This window comes from Dioscorea cayenensis, chromosome 2, assembly GCF_009730915.1.
Source record: "Dioscorea cayenensis subsp. rotundata cultivar TDr96_F1 chromosome 2, TDr96_F1_v2_PseudoChromosome.rev07_lg8_w22 25.fasta, whole genome shotgun sequence".
Classification (NCBI taxonomy): Eukaryota; Viridiplantae; Streptophyta; class Magnoliopsida; order Dioscoreales; family Dioscoreaceae; genus Dioscorea; species Dioscorea cayenensis.
In genome coordinates this window covers 5984739-6002969 of record NC_052472.1, presented here as the reverse complement: position 1 = coordinate 6002969, position 18231 = coordinate 5984739, and the positions used below count along the sequence as shown (strand labels likewise).

The following is an 18231-nucleotide window of genomic DNA, read 5'->3' as shown; positions in this document are numbered from 1 at the left end:
GAAGCTTGTTGATGGCTGCAAGTCTTCCGCCATCTTCACCATCCCTACATCATCGTCATCCTCATCAGCGGCTTCAACATTGTCGACATCGGCAGCGTCATCGTCCAACTCCTCTGAAACCTCTGGTAAAGCTCATCTTCTTCCTCTCATCCGCTCCAAATCCATCCAACCTCCGCGACAAATTGCCACGGTGTGATTGACGGGTTGGCTACAAGCGGCAGCGGCGTCGGTTGATAGGCGACTGATGATGATGTGAAGACGGAAGATTAGGGCTTGCAAAATCACAATTTTTCCCAATTTTTTTTATTTTTATTTTTAATATATGTTGATTAGGAGAGAGAAAATTAGCTGCCACGTTGGTCGTGTGAGGATTTCGTGTCGTGAAATTCATTCGTTATGTATAGCATTACTCCTAGTCCTATCCTTCACTTATAACAAAATTCAGCCACAGTGAATAATATATTTGAATTGCCAAATATTCAATATCATAATGGGCATATAGAGCTTGTGTTCACAAAATGAATTAAAATTGATCTTTCCTAAAAACCAACAGCGGTGTGGCTGTTAAAGGGTGGCTATTTTCACATTGTCTTTGGGGTTGACTTGTCGTGACATGAATTGGCACACACGACTCTGAAACAGATGCTTGAAACTTGCAATAACAACTAATCTTTCCGTAAGCAGTGCAATAATGATGCTCAATGTTCCGAAGACTGATATTGCAAAAATCAGCAAGCCAAGATGCTGGTTGATGCTAAATAATAGCCTCACAAAGGACAACAGAACCAATAACCAAAAGGTAAGCCACCAAGTTTGTGAATCGTAGACTTCCCCATATGTTTTTCAGGATAGATTTTTCCAAGGACCGACTCTAAAGAATTCCTAAACATGAGGCCTTGCAATACTTCAAGCATATTACTTGATTCTATTCCCAGTTTAGTCATCTGCCATATCAAACTACCAATAGCCCTTACAAGAGCAAGCACCACGGATAAAATGGTGGAAACGGTTCCTATCCCTCATTATAATTTCTCTACAATACACCTTAGATATAATCTTCATTACATGGTGGCAGTCTCTGCACACCCGAAGGTTCTTCACCACTCTAATGGTCTCATCTGGACTAGTGTACAAGAGACCAATAGCAATTGCTAATTTCTCACTATGGAAGAACAGAGCATTTTCCTTCTCCTCTTCCTCGATATCAAGTAGGACCTGCTTTGTGTCTGGTAAATACCCAGCTTCAACCTTCAATCTGTCAAATATTTCAGCAAGCTTCGAGTAGATTTTCTGTGTCTCAGGATGAGACTGGTCACCAGCAACAAATTGGTGCACGGCTCCCTTCAATTCTATCATGCTCAAGCCTGGTATTTTAGCGACTCCATTAGCAATCATCATGCTTCTGACATTTCTAGCATCTTCCCATCTATTAACAGTAGCATAAATGTTGGAAAGCAGAACATATCTGTCATAGAAACAACAACAAGAAGTAATGAGCCCTGAGGTAATTCAAGTTCCAGTGGTTGGTATCATCTGGAAAAATCCAATTCGCATGACATCTTAGCTAAGTTGCATTTAGCATATGGTAAGAAATACAAGTGAACAAAAAAGATTGTGAATGCTATCAATCAGGAAGAAGGCCAAGTCTTGCTAATTTGCACATCAAAACATAGGCTCAAGCTGGCTTATCCTTGACGCCCTGGTACAATTTTCTAACTACAATGAAAGGGTGCCAGGGCATTTGATCTGAATTCCATTTCCTGACATCAGTACTTTAAACTCCAGGAAAACCAAAGTTTTTAGGAAAACGAGATTGCTTGCAGTGCTGCAATAGACCAGAGATCTATTTACTCCAGCAAATCATGCAACTAAGCTGAGATACATCCACCACAACTCTTGTGACTATAATTTCTTAAGCAAAATAAGAAGAGAAAACTATAGCAATTGATTACAACTTTAAATAACAATCTGACATAACTTGAATGTTTAGTCACTTCCAGTTTAAACCCAAGACATTTGTTGCTAACATGCAAGATCAGGTGATGTTTTTAACAGATAATTTGATGTGCAAAATTTCATAGTGAAGTCTAAGCTGCAAGTGGAAGAAAATTTCAGAGCTCCTATTCATGTTGACCAGCAATGATACATCCCAATAAAAGAAATCGAAACAAAAATCAATATTTTGCACAAGTACTCATTTTATATGCGTATATGTCAGGACACAATTCTTACTTTGAAAAGATTGACTTATTACATGAGACACAGAGCTGCAATAAAATTTTGACTTTTGTGCAAATATCCCATATCATATTTCCACTTTAACTCTAAGGTACAAAGTCAAAAAATTCTACCAATGAATTTAAACAAAACAAATGATGTTTTAAGGGCGAATAGTCATTAGTCCCCTAATTTCAATATGCTAAAAAGTAGGCCAAACTCTTTGAGTGAGATGAGCATGACCAATATCAAATTGACAAATAAGTGAACTATTTCCAACAAATAAAAAAACGATAGTACAAAGAAAAATGTGGGCATGACTATCAATGATGGCAAACTTGAAGGGAGTATGACCAAGTTTAACTTACCGACCACTGTGACTTGGCTGAATGTTCAGAAGGCGTTTTCCAACATCTTCAGCTATCTTGATGTTCTCATGGATCCTGCATCCACCAAGCAATGCACCCCATGCAGGGGCATTGGGTTCCATGGGCATTGCCCTGGTGAGCTCCATAGCCTCCTCCAACAATCCTGAGCGGGCTAGAAGATCAATGACACATCCATAATGCTCAAGCTTTGGGTCAATTCCATATTTTTCCTTCATGGAATTAAGAAGGCAGCGGCCCTCTTTGACCATACCAGCATGACTACAAGCACTAAGTATGACAACAAACGTTATATCATCTGGCATGGTACCATTCTCAGTCATCTCACAAAAAAGCCGAAGTGCATCTTCAGCATACCCATGCATGGCCATACCCGCCATCATAGTATTCCATGCTAGTAAATCCTTTTGCTCAATGCCATGAAAGATTTGCCAAGCCTGAGCAAAGCTCCCACATTTCGCATACATGTCGACAAGTGCAGTAGCAAGAATAGTACTGAGCTCAATATTATTCCCATCAATGTAGTCATGGAGCCGCCTCCCTTGATCCAATGCTCCTAAATGAGCACAAGCCGACAATAAGCTCACAATGGTCGCATCAGTTGGCTTCATGCCCACACTTTTCATCCTATCAAAAAGCTTAAGTGCTTGACTAGAATGACCACTTTGCGCATAACACGCCAACATTGTGTTCCATGACACAATATCTCGTTGAGGCATTTCCTTAAAAACTTTACACGCACCCTGAACATCCCCACACTTGACATGGCCAGCAAGCATAGAATTCCAAGACACCACATTTCTGTCAGGCATTTGAGAAAACAACTCTTGCGCATCATCTAACTCACCAAGAATCGCCAATCCATTTATCATAGTATTCCAAGAAATAACATCTTTGCATCCCATCCTGTCAAACAACACTCTCGCCTGACCTATTTCTCCTAATTTCACATACCCATCAAGCATCGAGTTCCAACAAACAGTCTGCCAATCAGAGCATCCATCGAACACCTTCCGTGCGGAATCAACATCCTTACAACCTGCATACATACAAATCAACGCACTCTGGATATACGGATCAATCTCAAGCCCAGATCTAACAACATGAGTATGCACCATTACTCCACACCGGAAGCTCAAGGCCGCGGTGCAGGACTTGACGAGAAAGGGATAGGTGAAGTTGTTCGGGCGGGGCCCTAGGTGGAGCATTTGGCGGAAAAGCACGACCGAGTGGTGAGGGTGGTTGGAGACGGAGAGAGAACGGATGAGAGAGTTGAAGAGGAAGGGCGTGGGGTGGGGGAGGAGAGCCAGGAGGTTCAGGGCGGAGCGGAGATGAGCGCAGGCGTAGGAGGAGAGGAGGGGATGGAGGAGATGAAACGATGAGCATTGGAAAGAGGGGAAGTGTTTGAGGATGTGGGCGTGGGCTTGCTTGAGGTGGCCGAGGTTTTTGGATTCAGGAAGAAGCATGAAACATGATTACATGATCGGCGGTCAATCAGTGGACGGATATATCAGCGTTCGACCAGCACACCCACGGCCCTCGTTTATGAAGCTAGACGCTTGCTCGGCACATATGTCTTTTGAAAAAAAATTTTAAGAAAATAAGAAATTTGTAAAACAAAAATACTTAAAATCAAATTTTTCTTTTAAAAAATAAATATTATTGGGAATTTTTTTTTGGATGATAAAATACAAAAGTTTATTTCATACAAAAAGTTTAGAATTCAAGCAGATAAATTGAAAGTGAATATTAGATATTCATATATGAAAAACGTTAAGTCTATTTGCTATAATAGCTCTTAAATTTATTTTAATTACTTTAAATAACCTTATTATCAATTTATCATCACATCATTATCCAATCCGTATTACATGTTGACCGGGTATTTAAAAAGTCAAAAAACTGTGGTATTTTTCATATGACACTTTTTTTTATAAATTATTAAAGGCACTCATTTTTAGCTTTTTTTTTACCCACTTTTTTTAAAATTATTATTCATTTTTCTGAAGTGTTGAAGTTATCCTTAGTGCTAGGGCTTAATCATGACTAGGGGTCTTTCACCTAGACCAAAGGGTTAGATCTATATTAGAGAATAGGGATTTATCACTTGAAGTCCCTAGAGCTTTAAGCAACCTTACACAGTATGAGGCGTCGAGAGCATTCCTTTTCCCCGGGATATAGTATAGGGTTAGTCACGGTTGACCTTAGGTTTGGAATCGTGTGTCTTTGGATTTCCACAACTCATTAAACATCAATTAAGAGGCATAATGATTAGTCTTGCACTTGAAACAATAGTCCTAGGGTGAGCAATGTCCGGATACCCTATCTCTCTATCGATTACCTCTCCTTATTCCTATTGTGTTTCCGTTCTCTTTTCTTTATTTTATTTGCATTGATATTGTTCACCCAAATCACGAATCGATTTACTTGATAGCTAAATAGCATCACTACTTGCTTCCTAACAACTATTCCCTGTGGATACGACTACCCACTCACCGGGGTACTTTATTACTTTGACAATCCGTGCACTTGCGGTGCACACACGCAAGGGGTGTGTCAAACAGCCTCAAAATCAGGACGAAGATACACCAAGAATTCGAAGGTGAGCTATGTTTGGGGAGACTGAGTGTGAGTTTTACAACATATGCATGTCAAGTAAGTAGACTTCTCCGAAGAATCAATATGGAGCTATAGGGACAACAAGTCAGAGACATACTCCCTGACGGAGTGCTCACGTTGCTGTACATGAGTAATGTCCTGCAAAATGGCATACTAACGAGCAGAGCTAGAATCCTCAAACATGCGACCCAAGTGTTCCCACATTGCATGAGTAGTAGGAAGATTTTCAATTTCTATATGAATATCAATCTCGCAAGACTGACAAATAAGGGCCAAGAAGCTCCATACCAAGTAAAATAATATGAACGGTAGTAAACCATTCTTTGTAATTAGAGCTATTGAGTTTGAGAAGAGGAAAATGATCCCATTTTTTTTACTATTGTTAAAAGGAAAACAATATGCAGATAGGAAAAAAATGCCAAGGTTTCGGGACATGGAATGCTAAAAATGTGCACCTGAAAGTGTGTGCATGCCCTGCTGATGCGTACCACAAGCGCACGGATTGTTCAAGTAGTAAATTAATATCATTCCCACGAAGACTTTGCTGCTAACTACCAATTTCTTGCAATTAGGTTTATTTAGATGAATTGTTAGGCATGTGGATTGTGGAAATAACAACCAATGAAAACTAAAATTAACAAAATCAAGGCTACAAATGGCTTAGATGATTAATTCAGATTTCAAGGGCTTCTAGGATTAAGGTTCACCATAATGATAAATAAAAGACTTCGTATTAACTTCTTCTTTTTTTATTGATTTGGTTTAATTACTTTGAAGGTGGAATATCCTAGGATACTCATTATTTTCTTTCAGAATATAGAGAAATATCTAACTTAGAATAACTCCTACTTTCATGGCAATTGAATCTAATTAGATCCTTTAAGTTCTATGACATCTAGTTATCCTCAAAAAATCATAATCTAGAATTTCGGGTTCAGTTTTAGGGTTTCCAACACCTTAGTTCACCTTTTGGTCCTTCCTTTGGTATCTAAAATCATGCAAATATAAGGGGTCCAACTCATTCACAAGCATTAAGTTCCATAAAAGTGAATCAAAAGGTAAATAAAAATTAATAAGAAAATAAAAGTCAATGCATCGTCAATTATCTAAATATTAGGCTAATCCCAATCCTAGAACAAAAGATCTACTCGCTCATGTTCAATTCATAAGATAAAATATTCATATCCATCATAGATCTAAACATGAAATAAATCAAAGAATGAGAAAGAATAAACTCTTGATCCTCCATGAGCGATGTTCTTATAGATCGATAAATCTCTCCCTTGATCTTTGTTTTCTTTCTCCTCTTTGATAGCTTTTGATGATATCTAAACCCTTAGAGAAATCGTCTCTTTGTTCTCGTAGCCAAAAGATCCTTTAAAATTCTTTTTCTTGGCATTATATAGAGGAGGGTTAAATTAGGGTTGCTATGGCGGCAAAGATCCACAGTTATGTTAGCTGGCACAAATAGGTTATGCTTCTTTTAGGGTTTTAGTCTTTTAAATTTCTGCATCACGATCCATGGGTGTGGTAGCTATCACAGGTCACCCAAGTTTCAAATAAAGGCTATACTCCACTTATCTGCATGTAAACTGATAAAGAACAGTAACTTGAACTAAAAGAGTGAAATTGAACTAGAAATATAGCGAAATATACATGATCAACTAAGAAATGAAACTCAAATCTAATAGACATATACTATAATTTATTACTTATCAATGGTCGGCGTTTTTTTAAATCACTGTGAGAGATGATAAAATAAGTGAAATCTTGGAACTTGAAGTGGTATGGTCAGCTGATAAAGGAAATCTAGCATGTGAATCACTAAAAGAAAGCGGACCAATCACTCAAATCTCAAATGGCTGTCAAATATCTATGCATGCACCATTCTCTGTCGGCTAGTTCCAAAATGACAAGAATGCCTCCTGGTTCCCGATCAACCAGAAACAAGACGATGAAAAAACGATGGTGAGAACAAGGCCAAGAGCCAACGTCGTCGAAGATCCGACGATAATTGAACCAAGAACCAATGAGAATCGGGCATTCCAACAAAGATGGCATGGACCTTCTACTCGGAGTTCGTGGCTTAGGAGCACACCCAGAGGAACACCACCTCGGTCTGAGGATGGCCTAAAAAAATATATCAAATCGCCAATCATTTCAACGGGTCGAGCATCCGAGCTGATGACGGTATGGAGACGACGGCGATCGGAATAGAACTAAGAAATGTGAGAAATGTGAAATTCGTGTCAAGAAATCCCAATAATGACCATTCTGACGAAGAGGAACTGAATAGATGTCCACGTAGGCAATGAAGGACCGAACAAACTTCAACGTCATATGCTAGACTAAAATCTGGTAGAGATCCAACGAGATCAGGCGGCATCTGATACCATGATAGTAGATGAGAGAAGAAAATGAAGTGCTTATCATTAGAATAAATCAACCCATATAAATATAAGAATGGTGTACACAAGAGTATGTGTACTCAAAGTTATATAAATATAAGTACAAGGTGTATGTACAAGTATATTATTACTCCAACATTTACTAATGCTTATAATATAGAATTGTTGTAATTAACTTTCATGTTAAACACTTAAAAAAAATTACAAAGGGATGAAAAACAAAATAAACAAATAAGAACTTTTTCTGCTATAAAACAGATTACATCAATGATAATAATTCACCATGAAAGTAGTGTTATCCTAATGTAATCCCAATTACATCAGGATTTGCAAATACACTCAAACAAACAATGAATTTCATAAAGTAAAGTATTTGATTTTACATGTAAAACCAAATACAACCCAAACAAAACACACACGAAATCAAGAAATTTGAAGGCATGGATAAATTGTCTTATTTTATCAACCCTGTTTGTTACCAACTCAAAAAAAAGTGAATTTAAAATTCTGGACATGAGTTTTTTTTTTCATTATACCCTTTAAACTATATTAACATTTTAAAAAAACAAAATGCATGAAGAAAAAAACTTAGACTACCTCCATACAAGTTTTTTTTTTTTAACACTAGACAACAAACACCTCCATTTAATGTTTAAGTTTAAAGATGTACACCAACATAAAATACATTCACAAGCTTAACATCATGTCTCAATAAAGTACATTCACAAAAAACTCCGGTATCAATAGACCAAAAAACCGTTAGTCAATACAAGTCATATCCTAACATATCTGCCCATTTTCATAGCTGAACAATTAACTCAAAATCATGCAAAACAGAATGAAAGTTAAATAACACAAACCTTTTCGGGGGTTAACAAAAATAAAAACATGTAAGTTCATTAATTATATTTTAAAGAAAAAAGTTTTGACACCATATAAATATTAAATAAAACAAGAAACAAGGAAGAAAACACAGATCAACGTATGTATTAGTTTTAAATTGAACACAAATAAAAGCACAAAATAAGTAAAAATAAAAAATAAAAAACGAAGGACATGCCTATCAAATGAAAACTGTAATTGGGAACAAGGAGGAACCAAATTGTACATGACAATGGAAATGGCACTGATTTATTTTCTATTAGAAAGGATCAGTCGCAGATATTTCTAAGCCAGTGACGTCGCAAAATGTTCCCATCAGTGGAAGTAGCCATAGAGTTCGATGAAGCACATGCAAAGGTTCCACGAGGTCGAACCCTCGGTTGTTGGGCCCATCAAAAAAACCCTAAAGAACCTGAAAGGAAGGAGTGAGCTCGGACCCTGTATGGGCCATGATGCGAACTGACCACGGCGACAAATTGTTTGATCATTTTCATGCACTCTCAGGTTGGTCCAGTTCTCCTTATCCATAGATCCCTGATGGCACAGTAAATATAAGATATTGGATCTAACAAATGAAACATATATATTTTCAGTTTTTATGAGATAAGACCTGTAGAGCCCATGACCTAGGGTATGCATTGGAACCATCCTGTCTCAAGGTGTAGTAGTTGCACATTAGCTGTAAGAATCAAGAAGCAAATACTATGAGTTCCCTTGGAGGGTACTCTGCTAGAATTTAATGCAATTCAGGAACATTCTTGATGAGTTCTCTAGGGAGGGAACTGCAAAGATTTTAATGCAATTGAGAATGTTCTTCATGAGTTCAAGAGTTCCCTAGGAGGACACTGCAAAGATTTTAATGCAACGGAGAAATATTCTTCATGAGTTCCCTAGGGCACTGCAAAAATTTTATGCAAATTGGACCTGGGTCTGATGACTATGTTGTAAGTATGAAACCAAGGATATTACATAACAATAATTGACAGAGATGAGTGGAAGATCAACATTATAAGAGTTTAACACTAACATTAAAATACTTGTTTAAGTGAATGTGGAAACTGAAACCATGATAGTTATGCTGTCAAGACTCATTATTTGAACTTTCTTATTACTTAAAATGGAAAACAAGAATTAGTAATCAATGATACAAAAACTTCAAAAAAAGGGTTTTGTCTCACCTCATATTTCGCAGGAAAATATTGTTGACCTCACATATGTCCAGTACCTCTCAATTAAAGGAAGGCGAAAAGGTAAAAAAAAAAAGACCCAAAGTGGTGTTTGGATGTGTGATTTTTAGCATTTGAAGTAGATGATCTATTGTTGAGGAATGGAATATTATAAATCAAAATGAATCATAAGCTTGAAGGAATTAAAACTTCAATATAGCATAAAATACCACAAAAAAGGGATTTCTATCCAAAAAAAAAAATTGAAGAAGAATGGATTCCTCATTCTTTTCGCTCTTGACAATCTTAAAACTTTCTTTCTCATGTTCATCAAACTTGACCCATAAACTTTTAGGCTCTGGAGGCTTCTGTATAATGACAAAGAAAGAATCCAGAAAAATGCTCCAGAGTGGCAGATAAATTGCCCTAGCCATTAGGTATATAATTCTCTTTTTAAATAAATATTATAGAAAAGCATCAAACATGTTAAACCAAAGAAAACATGCAAATTGCATAAATAGACTGACAAAGGTATTTCCATCTCTATCTTTATAAGAAAAGGAAGGAAGCCCCGCGCGTGCTTATTTTTCCTTTTTTCTAAATTTTTCCCGACTTAATTTGGAGGCATGGGCTAATCTTTTGTTTCAGGATGAGCATATGGGTTTAACCAGAGCTAGAGTTTGAAGCCAGATAACTAAGATTTATTCTGGGAAACTCAAGGAAATAAAAAACACAGGTTTGCATTATAATGAGTGATGAAACTAATTCAGCAGTCACAACAGCTTGTTTTGGGTAAGGGGCAGACTTTGATCGTATGTGAAGCTGTGGAAAATGAGATGTAGAAATGGATTATATAATGAACTATGAGCAGCGTGTTCTCTAGGAAACCAACAACTAAAGCTGAATTTTACTTTTGGTTTAATTTAGTTTGATTGCTCATATTTCATGACTAGAGCATAGTATGTAACTTTTTGAAACAAAAGCATATTTGCTTTCAGCCTACGTTTGGACTGGTAAAAACTAAAATAGCGTGAACTAAACTAAAACAAAGAGGTACATAAGCAAGAATTCTCAACTCCTACATCAAAACCCTAGGCCAAGTTTGCTTGGTTTAAATGATGCAAACATAAAATGCATAACTGGTGACCTTTTTGCAGGTGTTTAAACTTTGCAAATAAGCTAAGACAACTCAAGTGCAATTTGAACTCGATTAAAACCAAACCCCATTCCACTTGAGCTAGTTTTGCGGACGTAAGAAGCCTGAACTAAACATAAATCAAATAAAGTATACATACAATAAGAAGCCCTGAATCCAATATTATTAAACCAAGGCCAACACAGAACGTTTTTAATTTCTTTGTTTCTAACCCAATAACAATTAATGAACCAATCTACATGTGGGCAAAATCAGTTCACATGACTCACGCTTCATAATGACACAGTCATGCTTGTAGGCCTAGATTAAGTATAAAATCAGTATGATCAAGCCAAACCATGCCATATGTCCATTTTCCCTGCCTAGCTCGGGATTGACAACATCAAATACAAAATACTAAGGATCATAAGAATGCACACATCCTATTAAACAACAGTTCTACGCCATCAAACTAAAACTTAATGGCATATAGTGAACAAATGAAGATGACCAGCAACATTGGTAAGAAAGTAACTTATAGATGCAGAATTGATAACAGTAACTCCTATCCAAAAAAGATTACTTTCATGATAATCACCGGTCATTTAAAAAAAAATGTCAAGTAAACCTGGTGATCTTGTCCAATGTCAATCATCCACCATGCACATGTACGTCCATCCTCAATCCGGGGTCCAGCAAACAATGTGGCCTAAGAACCCAAGTCACTGATGTTTAATACTAATATCTAAAATGTACATCTATGGACCGATTAGGAATATTCAAACCTGGTACGTCCTTGATACGAGTGCCTTTGAATCAGTGTATCTTGAAGCAGGACTGCTAGCTGTCACATTAATTTTCTGAAGGGCACAAAAGTAAATGGAATTTTATTAAATGTGATCAGCCTGCATTTTCTTATAAAAGAAATGAAATAAAACTCACTTTGGATAAGACAGGATTCAACCACTGATGCTCACCATAAGATGTTCCAGCAAAATATATTACTCCATTATTGTCACCATCACAAATGTACTGGAGCTCCTTAAAGCTTGACCGCCTATGTTGAAATCTCACACTAAATAAAATTTGAATAACTATTAGATTCTTTAACAAGGCCAATGCCAGCAAACAAGAATAGAAAATCATCCACAGGACATATAAGTTGTAGATTATTCTCACTTCTGGTTGTTTACAGGCGTTGTCATTCCTATGGCAGCAAAATTAATTGCTTCCATCACCTGTTAAGAGTGCAACATAAAAATTAATTGCACAAAGATGGAAATCTAATGAAGATAATTGCCTAATATACTTACAAGTTGATCAAATATTGGAAATACACTGCAAAGCTTACTCTCATTGAGCTGCCATAGGACAGGAAACATGCCGTCACAATCATTAAATTACAAAACTCGAACAACAAAGTTGCTCATCAAAATGATACCATCTGAAGCAACTGCAATGGCATTAATGGAAAGCGCACATAAGGTAGAAATATATCAATGAGCGGGAGCCTCCCTTTGAAAACTTGCTCAGGCGTTGAGGACATTAAAAGCTCATCTATTGCGGCCCACCCACAGATTTCAGGGGATTGCATACACCACAATAAAATAGCATCTAGGACTTTCTCTTCTGATGTCACAGTTAAATCAGCATGCTGCAAAAAACATTATCAACTTAACTATACTTTGCAATGACTCATTAACTCTAAGTTCATACACTTTCAGAATAAAAAAAATAATAATAATAATAAAATAAAAACTGTAACAGTGTGAGTCAACAACATTTAGCCATCTAGAGGAAACACATTAATACATATTATGACAACAAGCAGACACAACATATTAAAGAGTTGGAAATTGATTAATTACATCAACTAAAGTAGATACATGAGAACCTGGTAAACAATTTCTTACCATCCTAAAGTTACACAAGATGTAAAATGCACCAAACATGTCTACAAGAACACAGGCGATAGAGATTATATAAACTAAAACCACACACCAATGTGCAGTTTCTTTTTAACTGTGATGACCCCATGATGGTTAAATAACAACCACATAGAATATTGTTGTTTGTAGATGCTTATACGGCTTCATGTTTAATTCTAAATTAAAAAACAAAACCAACCTGAAGATGAAAAAATAAACCAAGATATGGTAAACAAACCGATTATTTTTTTTTATCTTATTTATTAGCTCCACTTTAAATTATGATTTTTTGATAATCTATTGCCTTATGTTAATTAATTGGTGTACTTGTCACTTTATTCAACTATAAAATTTTAACAGTTATACTTAGGGACTGATTTGTCGGCCTCAAGATAAAAAAAATAATCTCCACTCATAGCTATCAGGTAGATCAAGGAAGAAAGAAATGGCAATGGATAAACAGATCCCCAAAAGCAAAAGCCAAAGAAATGACACATTTCAATGTAAATTGACAAAATGAATTATGTGAATTGATGTTGGGGTTGCACCCCAAAAATGATGTTTGGGGGAGGATAAGCCCCTTCCAACGAGAAAATTCCTGAATATAATCCACCAACCTCTGTTTAGAATATTTAATTATTTTAATAAATTTAATAATTAATTGAAAAAATATTAATATAAATAAACACGTATTTTTCTATAGAAAAATTGAATTTTTAATCATAAAATATTTAGTCCTTATGAGTATTAATTAAGAGAAAATTTGGTCAACACAGATAAAAATGTTCCTAAATATTTAAAAGATACCATTAACCCTAAACTCTGATCCGCTAACAAAACATCATTCCAAGGTTCTAATGATCAGCTGTGATCAAAATGATGGCCTACAGAAAAGACACCCAACATTAAGACACCAAGTTACAAGATAAGGAACACATAAAAAGAAAAGCGCCTTAGAACAACAAGAGCAAATCCTTTTCCTGAATCTCACATAGATATAATTGTGAATAAATTATTGCTGTCGATAACAGGGTTGTAAGCAGGGACTTTGCTTTAAGTAGTCATAGTAAATTTCAAAATCACCCAGCCCAGACCAGACTGAAACTGGAAAATTAGAGTGACATTTCAGGCCAGGTTGAAAGAATACAGCACCAGGCATGAGATTTCTTAGATTGTCTTGCGCTGGCACTGTCCGTTGATAAACAAAGTAGCTTTCATCAACAGCAAGATGCTACTACACTGTTCTTCAGTATAGCTTTCATGCTAGGTATTGTCATTTCTTTTCATGTATTACTTTATTTGTTAGTCCTAGTAAAAAGAGAAGGTGATCTTCCAAGTGCTACACTGCCATCAGCTAGCTAACCTTTACAGCATTAACAAAAAGTATTTGCATCAAGTACATTAAACAAAGCTTACTTTATGAACTCAATTGTACAAGAGGCTAACCAAGTCTTCATATATATTTAAGCATATGCATGAAAGGTGAAACTTGCCTGAAGAATGTCTTTAAAAGTTTCCTCACATAACAACACAAACTCGGTGCTGGCAGTTGTGCAATAATCAAAATGCATGGAAAACTTTTGCTTGCATGTTTCTTCAAGCAGTTTATATGATGCAATCGATGACACTGCTTGCAAGATGGGACAGACTGAATCCTGCAACAAACTTTGAGATGTTAGTCTTAAGACAAACACCTAAGAACTTCGCCAAAATCTTCAGAGGCCTTGTCCATTAAGTTTGCTAATACAAATTAGTCTTGATTGGTGATCTTCTTCCAGTAAGATAAGACCTGCATATATATATTTACATGAAATGAATTAATATCACATAATACCAAATCGGGCATTCATTAGTCCCATCAGCAACTCTTCAGCAATGAGTTGCTTGTTGCAAATGCTGGGACATAAGAGTAAATTATTGTCTTAATATTCTAAATACATAAAATTACCCACATACTAAACATGGGAAGATTTAGATATTGATATACTTGTATACTACCATTTAACAATATCTACCTGCCTACCCTAAAAGATGAACACTCCATCCTAATGATGTTTACAATCTAAAAGAAGTTCTATAATACAAGACGATTTTATTGGTTTAAACTCATCAAATTCATTTTTCCAAAAAAAAGACCAAATCTTCTATTTTACAACTGGGAGCTTTGAAACCCAGATATTTTATTTAATTTTCAACTAAAATGCATAAGCAACTTACCTTTTTGTTCTTCTACTTCTTGCCATATGGACATAGCATTTGAAATGAAAAGAGAAAGATAAAGGTTATACAGGAATAAAATAAAAAGGAAAATGCTCCCAATAAGTGCAAGAACAGTTCCTTCAGTCTGTACCTCTGTGAGATATTCCAAAATACATCTACAGCATTCTCTTTGTAGGGGCATAATACTGAACTGGTCAGCCAGCAGAAGCAGCGGGATTATTAAGGAACTGACTTCAACCAAATCCACCATGAGTTCTCCACTATACATAAATTGAAGCATGACTAAAAAGGCCTCAGCAGAGACATCACTAAACGAAACATCTGAAGAGTTGCTTTCCATCATTCCATTGGATAACATCTGAATTATAAGTAATTCCAATAAAGGGAAATGCAGTCAGAGAACTGACATTAGAAGAGCCAATGGATCTTGACTAATAGTTCAATGATGGATAATCTTCACTCTTCAGGTTAAAGGTCGGAGTTAACCAATAAATAAATAATACAATAACCAGTCACATTGAAACAAAGATGCAGAAAACATCATCTCGATATTGTAATAATATAAAAGGGAACAAATGAGTTCCATAAAACCAAAAATAAACTGGAAAGAGCATCACAAACCTTCGCAAATGGAACACTCCATAAGCTAAGAATAATTTTGTGTGACTTGGCAATGAAACCGTGTCCTTCAATATAGATATTTAGGTCACTATGCTGATGAGTAACAAAAAATTGTTTAAGCTTTGGTACATCAATGGGTAGTTCATGAGGAAGGATAGCATGTTGCTGAACTTGAGAACCAGAACATGTTATTTCCACTTTAGTCCCAGAATCAAATAACTTTTTGTTTGTCTTGAAACGACCAATAATTTCATCACACTTCTTGGTTAGAGATAATACTTGAAACTTCAAGCTCAAATCTCTCAAAGGAGACAATTGAGATTCAACAATCTGAAGCAGCCAGAAAAAAGAGAGAGAGAAAAATCAAAAATTAGTCCAGAACAGGATGAATGTTACAGACATGTATTTAATAGCACAAAATGATAATAGCCATGTCACTCACGTTAGTACGACCAACATAGATATACTCCAGAAAGGCATGCAGGACAGGATATGTTGTTGAAGGAAGTCGGATGATATTCTCATCAGTATAAGAAAAAAGGAGATCTCCTGAAGCTCCCAAAATAACTTTGTGTGCAGGAATAGCTTTCGTGTTACCATCAACTACAAAATAAATATCGGAAAAGTCCCAGTTCTCTAGAAAATTAGCAAGTCCCCATTCAGCAAATTCATCGGCTAAATCAACCCGGTCCTCATCAGAATCATTTTCCTCTTGGTACTCCTTGAAGTCAATTTGATTCCAGAGACTATGGTGATGTTGGGTTAAGGGTAAGACGTTGATATTCCTATATCCAACATGTTTATCCCAGCTGCTTAGCCCAACATATTGAACATTACAGTTGGGTTTCGAATCAAGCCACTGAAACACAAGGTTCTGGAAAGGGTATCTCCCCCTCCCAATGCTAATCAATCCATCATAAACACTAACCCAATAGCTCTGAAATGATGAAGAACAACAGAGGCCAACACCCTCGACATCAACTACAGGCTTTCCATCCACTTCAATCTTAAGCCTCCTATTCCTATGGCTACCCAAGATCACCGTATAATTTGGACTATTGTCCATTTTATAATGGTAATGTTGGCTCCCAACTTGCTCCCTAAACACCAAGGTGACATCATTATGTGCGAAGGCTTCAAATGCTATACATCCACGCCCGGCTTCCCTAAAACGTAACTCTTCTCGCCAAGCACACTCAAAAGGAGCAACTGTAAGGAACCTTTTATGCTTCTCCCCACCCATTTTCCTGATCAACTTAAAGGAAGAAGAACTCAAGGAAAAATTAAATCAAAAACAGATAAATTATCTAAGACTACAAGAATCCAAAATACCATCTAGACAAGTAATATAACACTATAGGACACAACTACAGATTTCGCTCTGCAATTATTTAAGACTCAACAGAAGAAACATCTATCAGCAAACAAACAAATAGATGGAAAGGATGCAATATGTGCAATAAAGACGTACAAATTGGGATATGGCAATAGTAGGACCTGAGCCGTTCAGTGTTACAATTATAGAGCATAAAAATAAATGCATGATGGCCTCAAGAAATTTATAGCGTTAACTGCAGTCTGTTTTGTACCAGCGCTTGCCATGCCACATAAATATAAGAAAATATCTGCCGAATAAGTCAAACGTGAACAGCACCCAAAAAAAAAAAATCAGATTCGGATAAGCCCAGGGACACTGTCACCGGATTCTTTGTTTTCGATAAGACAGCATCCACTACTTCTTTCCTAAAAAATGATTGATTTGGTACACTAAAATAAATCACAAATTAAAGCTCAGATGTTAGCAAGACAGACGCATAACATACCATCTATGTAAGAAATTATTTTAAAAAATCAGCGCAGCCAAAACAGCCCCACTGGATGTTGGGGATAGCCCCAAATCCAGAAAATCAACGGCCACTCAAAAATCAAAATCCTAATCCAACACATCCACCGCTATTTTTCTAAATTTCTGCACCCATTATCAAACAATTCTACCAATCACCACTTAAGAACTAGGTAATTGCAAGGAACACATCATCATTACTCCTCATCCATCCAACATAGCCAAAAAAACAAAATCAAAGGGGACTGTCCTAAAACTGCCGCAAAAACCACAAAATAAATTTTCATACTCACTAAAATTTCTCACAGCCTTACAAAAAACCCCCCAAAACATAGAGTTATATTAATTTCGACATCAAATGGATAAGGGATGCCGATGATATTCGATTTCATCAAAGAAAAAACTACAATAATTTCAATAGAAAACAAAGTAAATCACAGGATCAATCAGGATTCAGGGGGTTACCTAATCGCACAACAGGGGTTTGATCTACTGCTGATTTTTCTCTCACATCTCTTGATCAATTGACATCTCTTTGATTTTTTTACCGAATTTTCTTCGTTTGCTCTAAAAGAACATTGGATGGGTGTACCGCTGGCGGAGAAGAAAGCACGGATGCAAGGAGGTTCATGATGTGCGCCACCTAGCATCAGTGGATCGCCAGCCGCTGGGTCCCGAAAATTACTCGTGGAAGTAACCAAAAAGTCAAAAACTGTTATTTATTTATTGAATTTCTCTATGTTAGCTCGTAATGTTTTTAAAATTAAAAGCAGAGTTAAACAAAAACCCCATCAAATTATTTGAAT

At 36.4% G+C, this 18231-nt stretch overlaps 2 protein-coding genes across 6 annotated transcripts; both read right to left on the bottom strand.

The window, feature by feature from the left end:
* Positions 1–450: 450 nt before the first annotated feature.
* Positions 451–4165, bottom strand: LOC120278501 (pentatricopeptide repeat-containing protein At1g08070, chloroplastic-like). The gene is made up of 2 exons (XM_039285287.1): positions 2586–4165; positions 451–1465 (listed from the first exon to the last, which is right to left on the bottom strand). The coding sequence occupies exons 1-2, from the start codon at positions 4067–4069 to the stop codon at positions 958–960; spliced, it is 1992 nt and encodes a 663-aa protein (XP_039141221.1). The 5' UTR covers positions 4070–4165; the 3' UTR covers positions 451–957.
* A 4428-nt stretch (positions 4166–8593) lies between these two features.
* LOC120278109 (BTB/POZ domain-containing protein At2g30600) lies at positions 8594–18134 on the bottom strand. 5 transcript variants are annotated; one of them, XM_039285029.1, is made up of 13 exons: positions 17891–18131; positions 16025–16829; positions 15583–15912; positions 15092–15319; positions 14235–14396; positions 12255–12467; positions 12127–12174; positions 11993–12051; positions 11756–11888; positions 11599–11673; positions 11442–11522; positions 9123–9191; positions 8594–9046 (listed from the first exon to the last, which is right to left on the bottom strand). In XM_039285029.1, exons 1-13 carry the CDS (start codon positions 18073–18075, stop codon positions 8828–8830), a joined length of 2607 nt encoding a protein of 868 aa, XP_039140963.1. In that variant the 5' UTR covers positions 18076–18131; the 3' UTR covers positions 8594–8827. The 5 variants fall into 5 exon arrangements, 4 of the variants coding, with proteins under 4 accessions (XP_039140963.1, XP_039140985.1, XP_039140970.1 ...); XM_039285051.1 differs by having other exon boundaries at positions 16025–16837; positions 17891–18002; XM_039285036.1 differs by lacking the exon at positions 17891–18131 and adding an exon at positions 17054–17157 and having other exon boundaries at positions 16025–16837.
* Positions 18135–18231: the final 97 nt, after the last annotated feature.

Coding starts and splice junctions, on each gene's coding strand:
- LOC120278109 (XM_039285029.1), bottom strand. CDS start 18,075: ATGCTAGGTGGCGCACATCATGAACCTCCTTGCATCCGTGCTTTCTTC. Junction 11,674..11,755: donor TGAATCCTGTCTTATCCAAA/GTGAGTTTTATT, acceptor TGTGCCCTTCAG/AAAATTAATGTGACAGCTAG. Junction 11,523..11,598: donor TCGTATCAAGGACGTACCAG/GTTTGAATATTC, acceptor TTGGGTTCTTAG/GCCACATTGTTTGCTGGACC.
- LOC120278501 (XM_039285287.1), bottom strand. CDS start 4,069: ATGCTTCTTCCTGAATCCAAAAACCTCGGCCACCTCAAGCAAGCCCAC. Junction 1,466..2,585: donor CAGCCAAGTCACAGTGGTCG/GTAAGTTAAACT, acceptor TTTCTATGACAG/ATATGTTCTGCTTTCCAACA.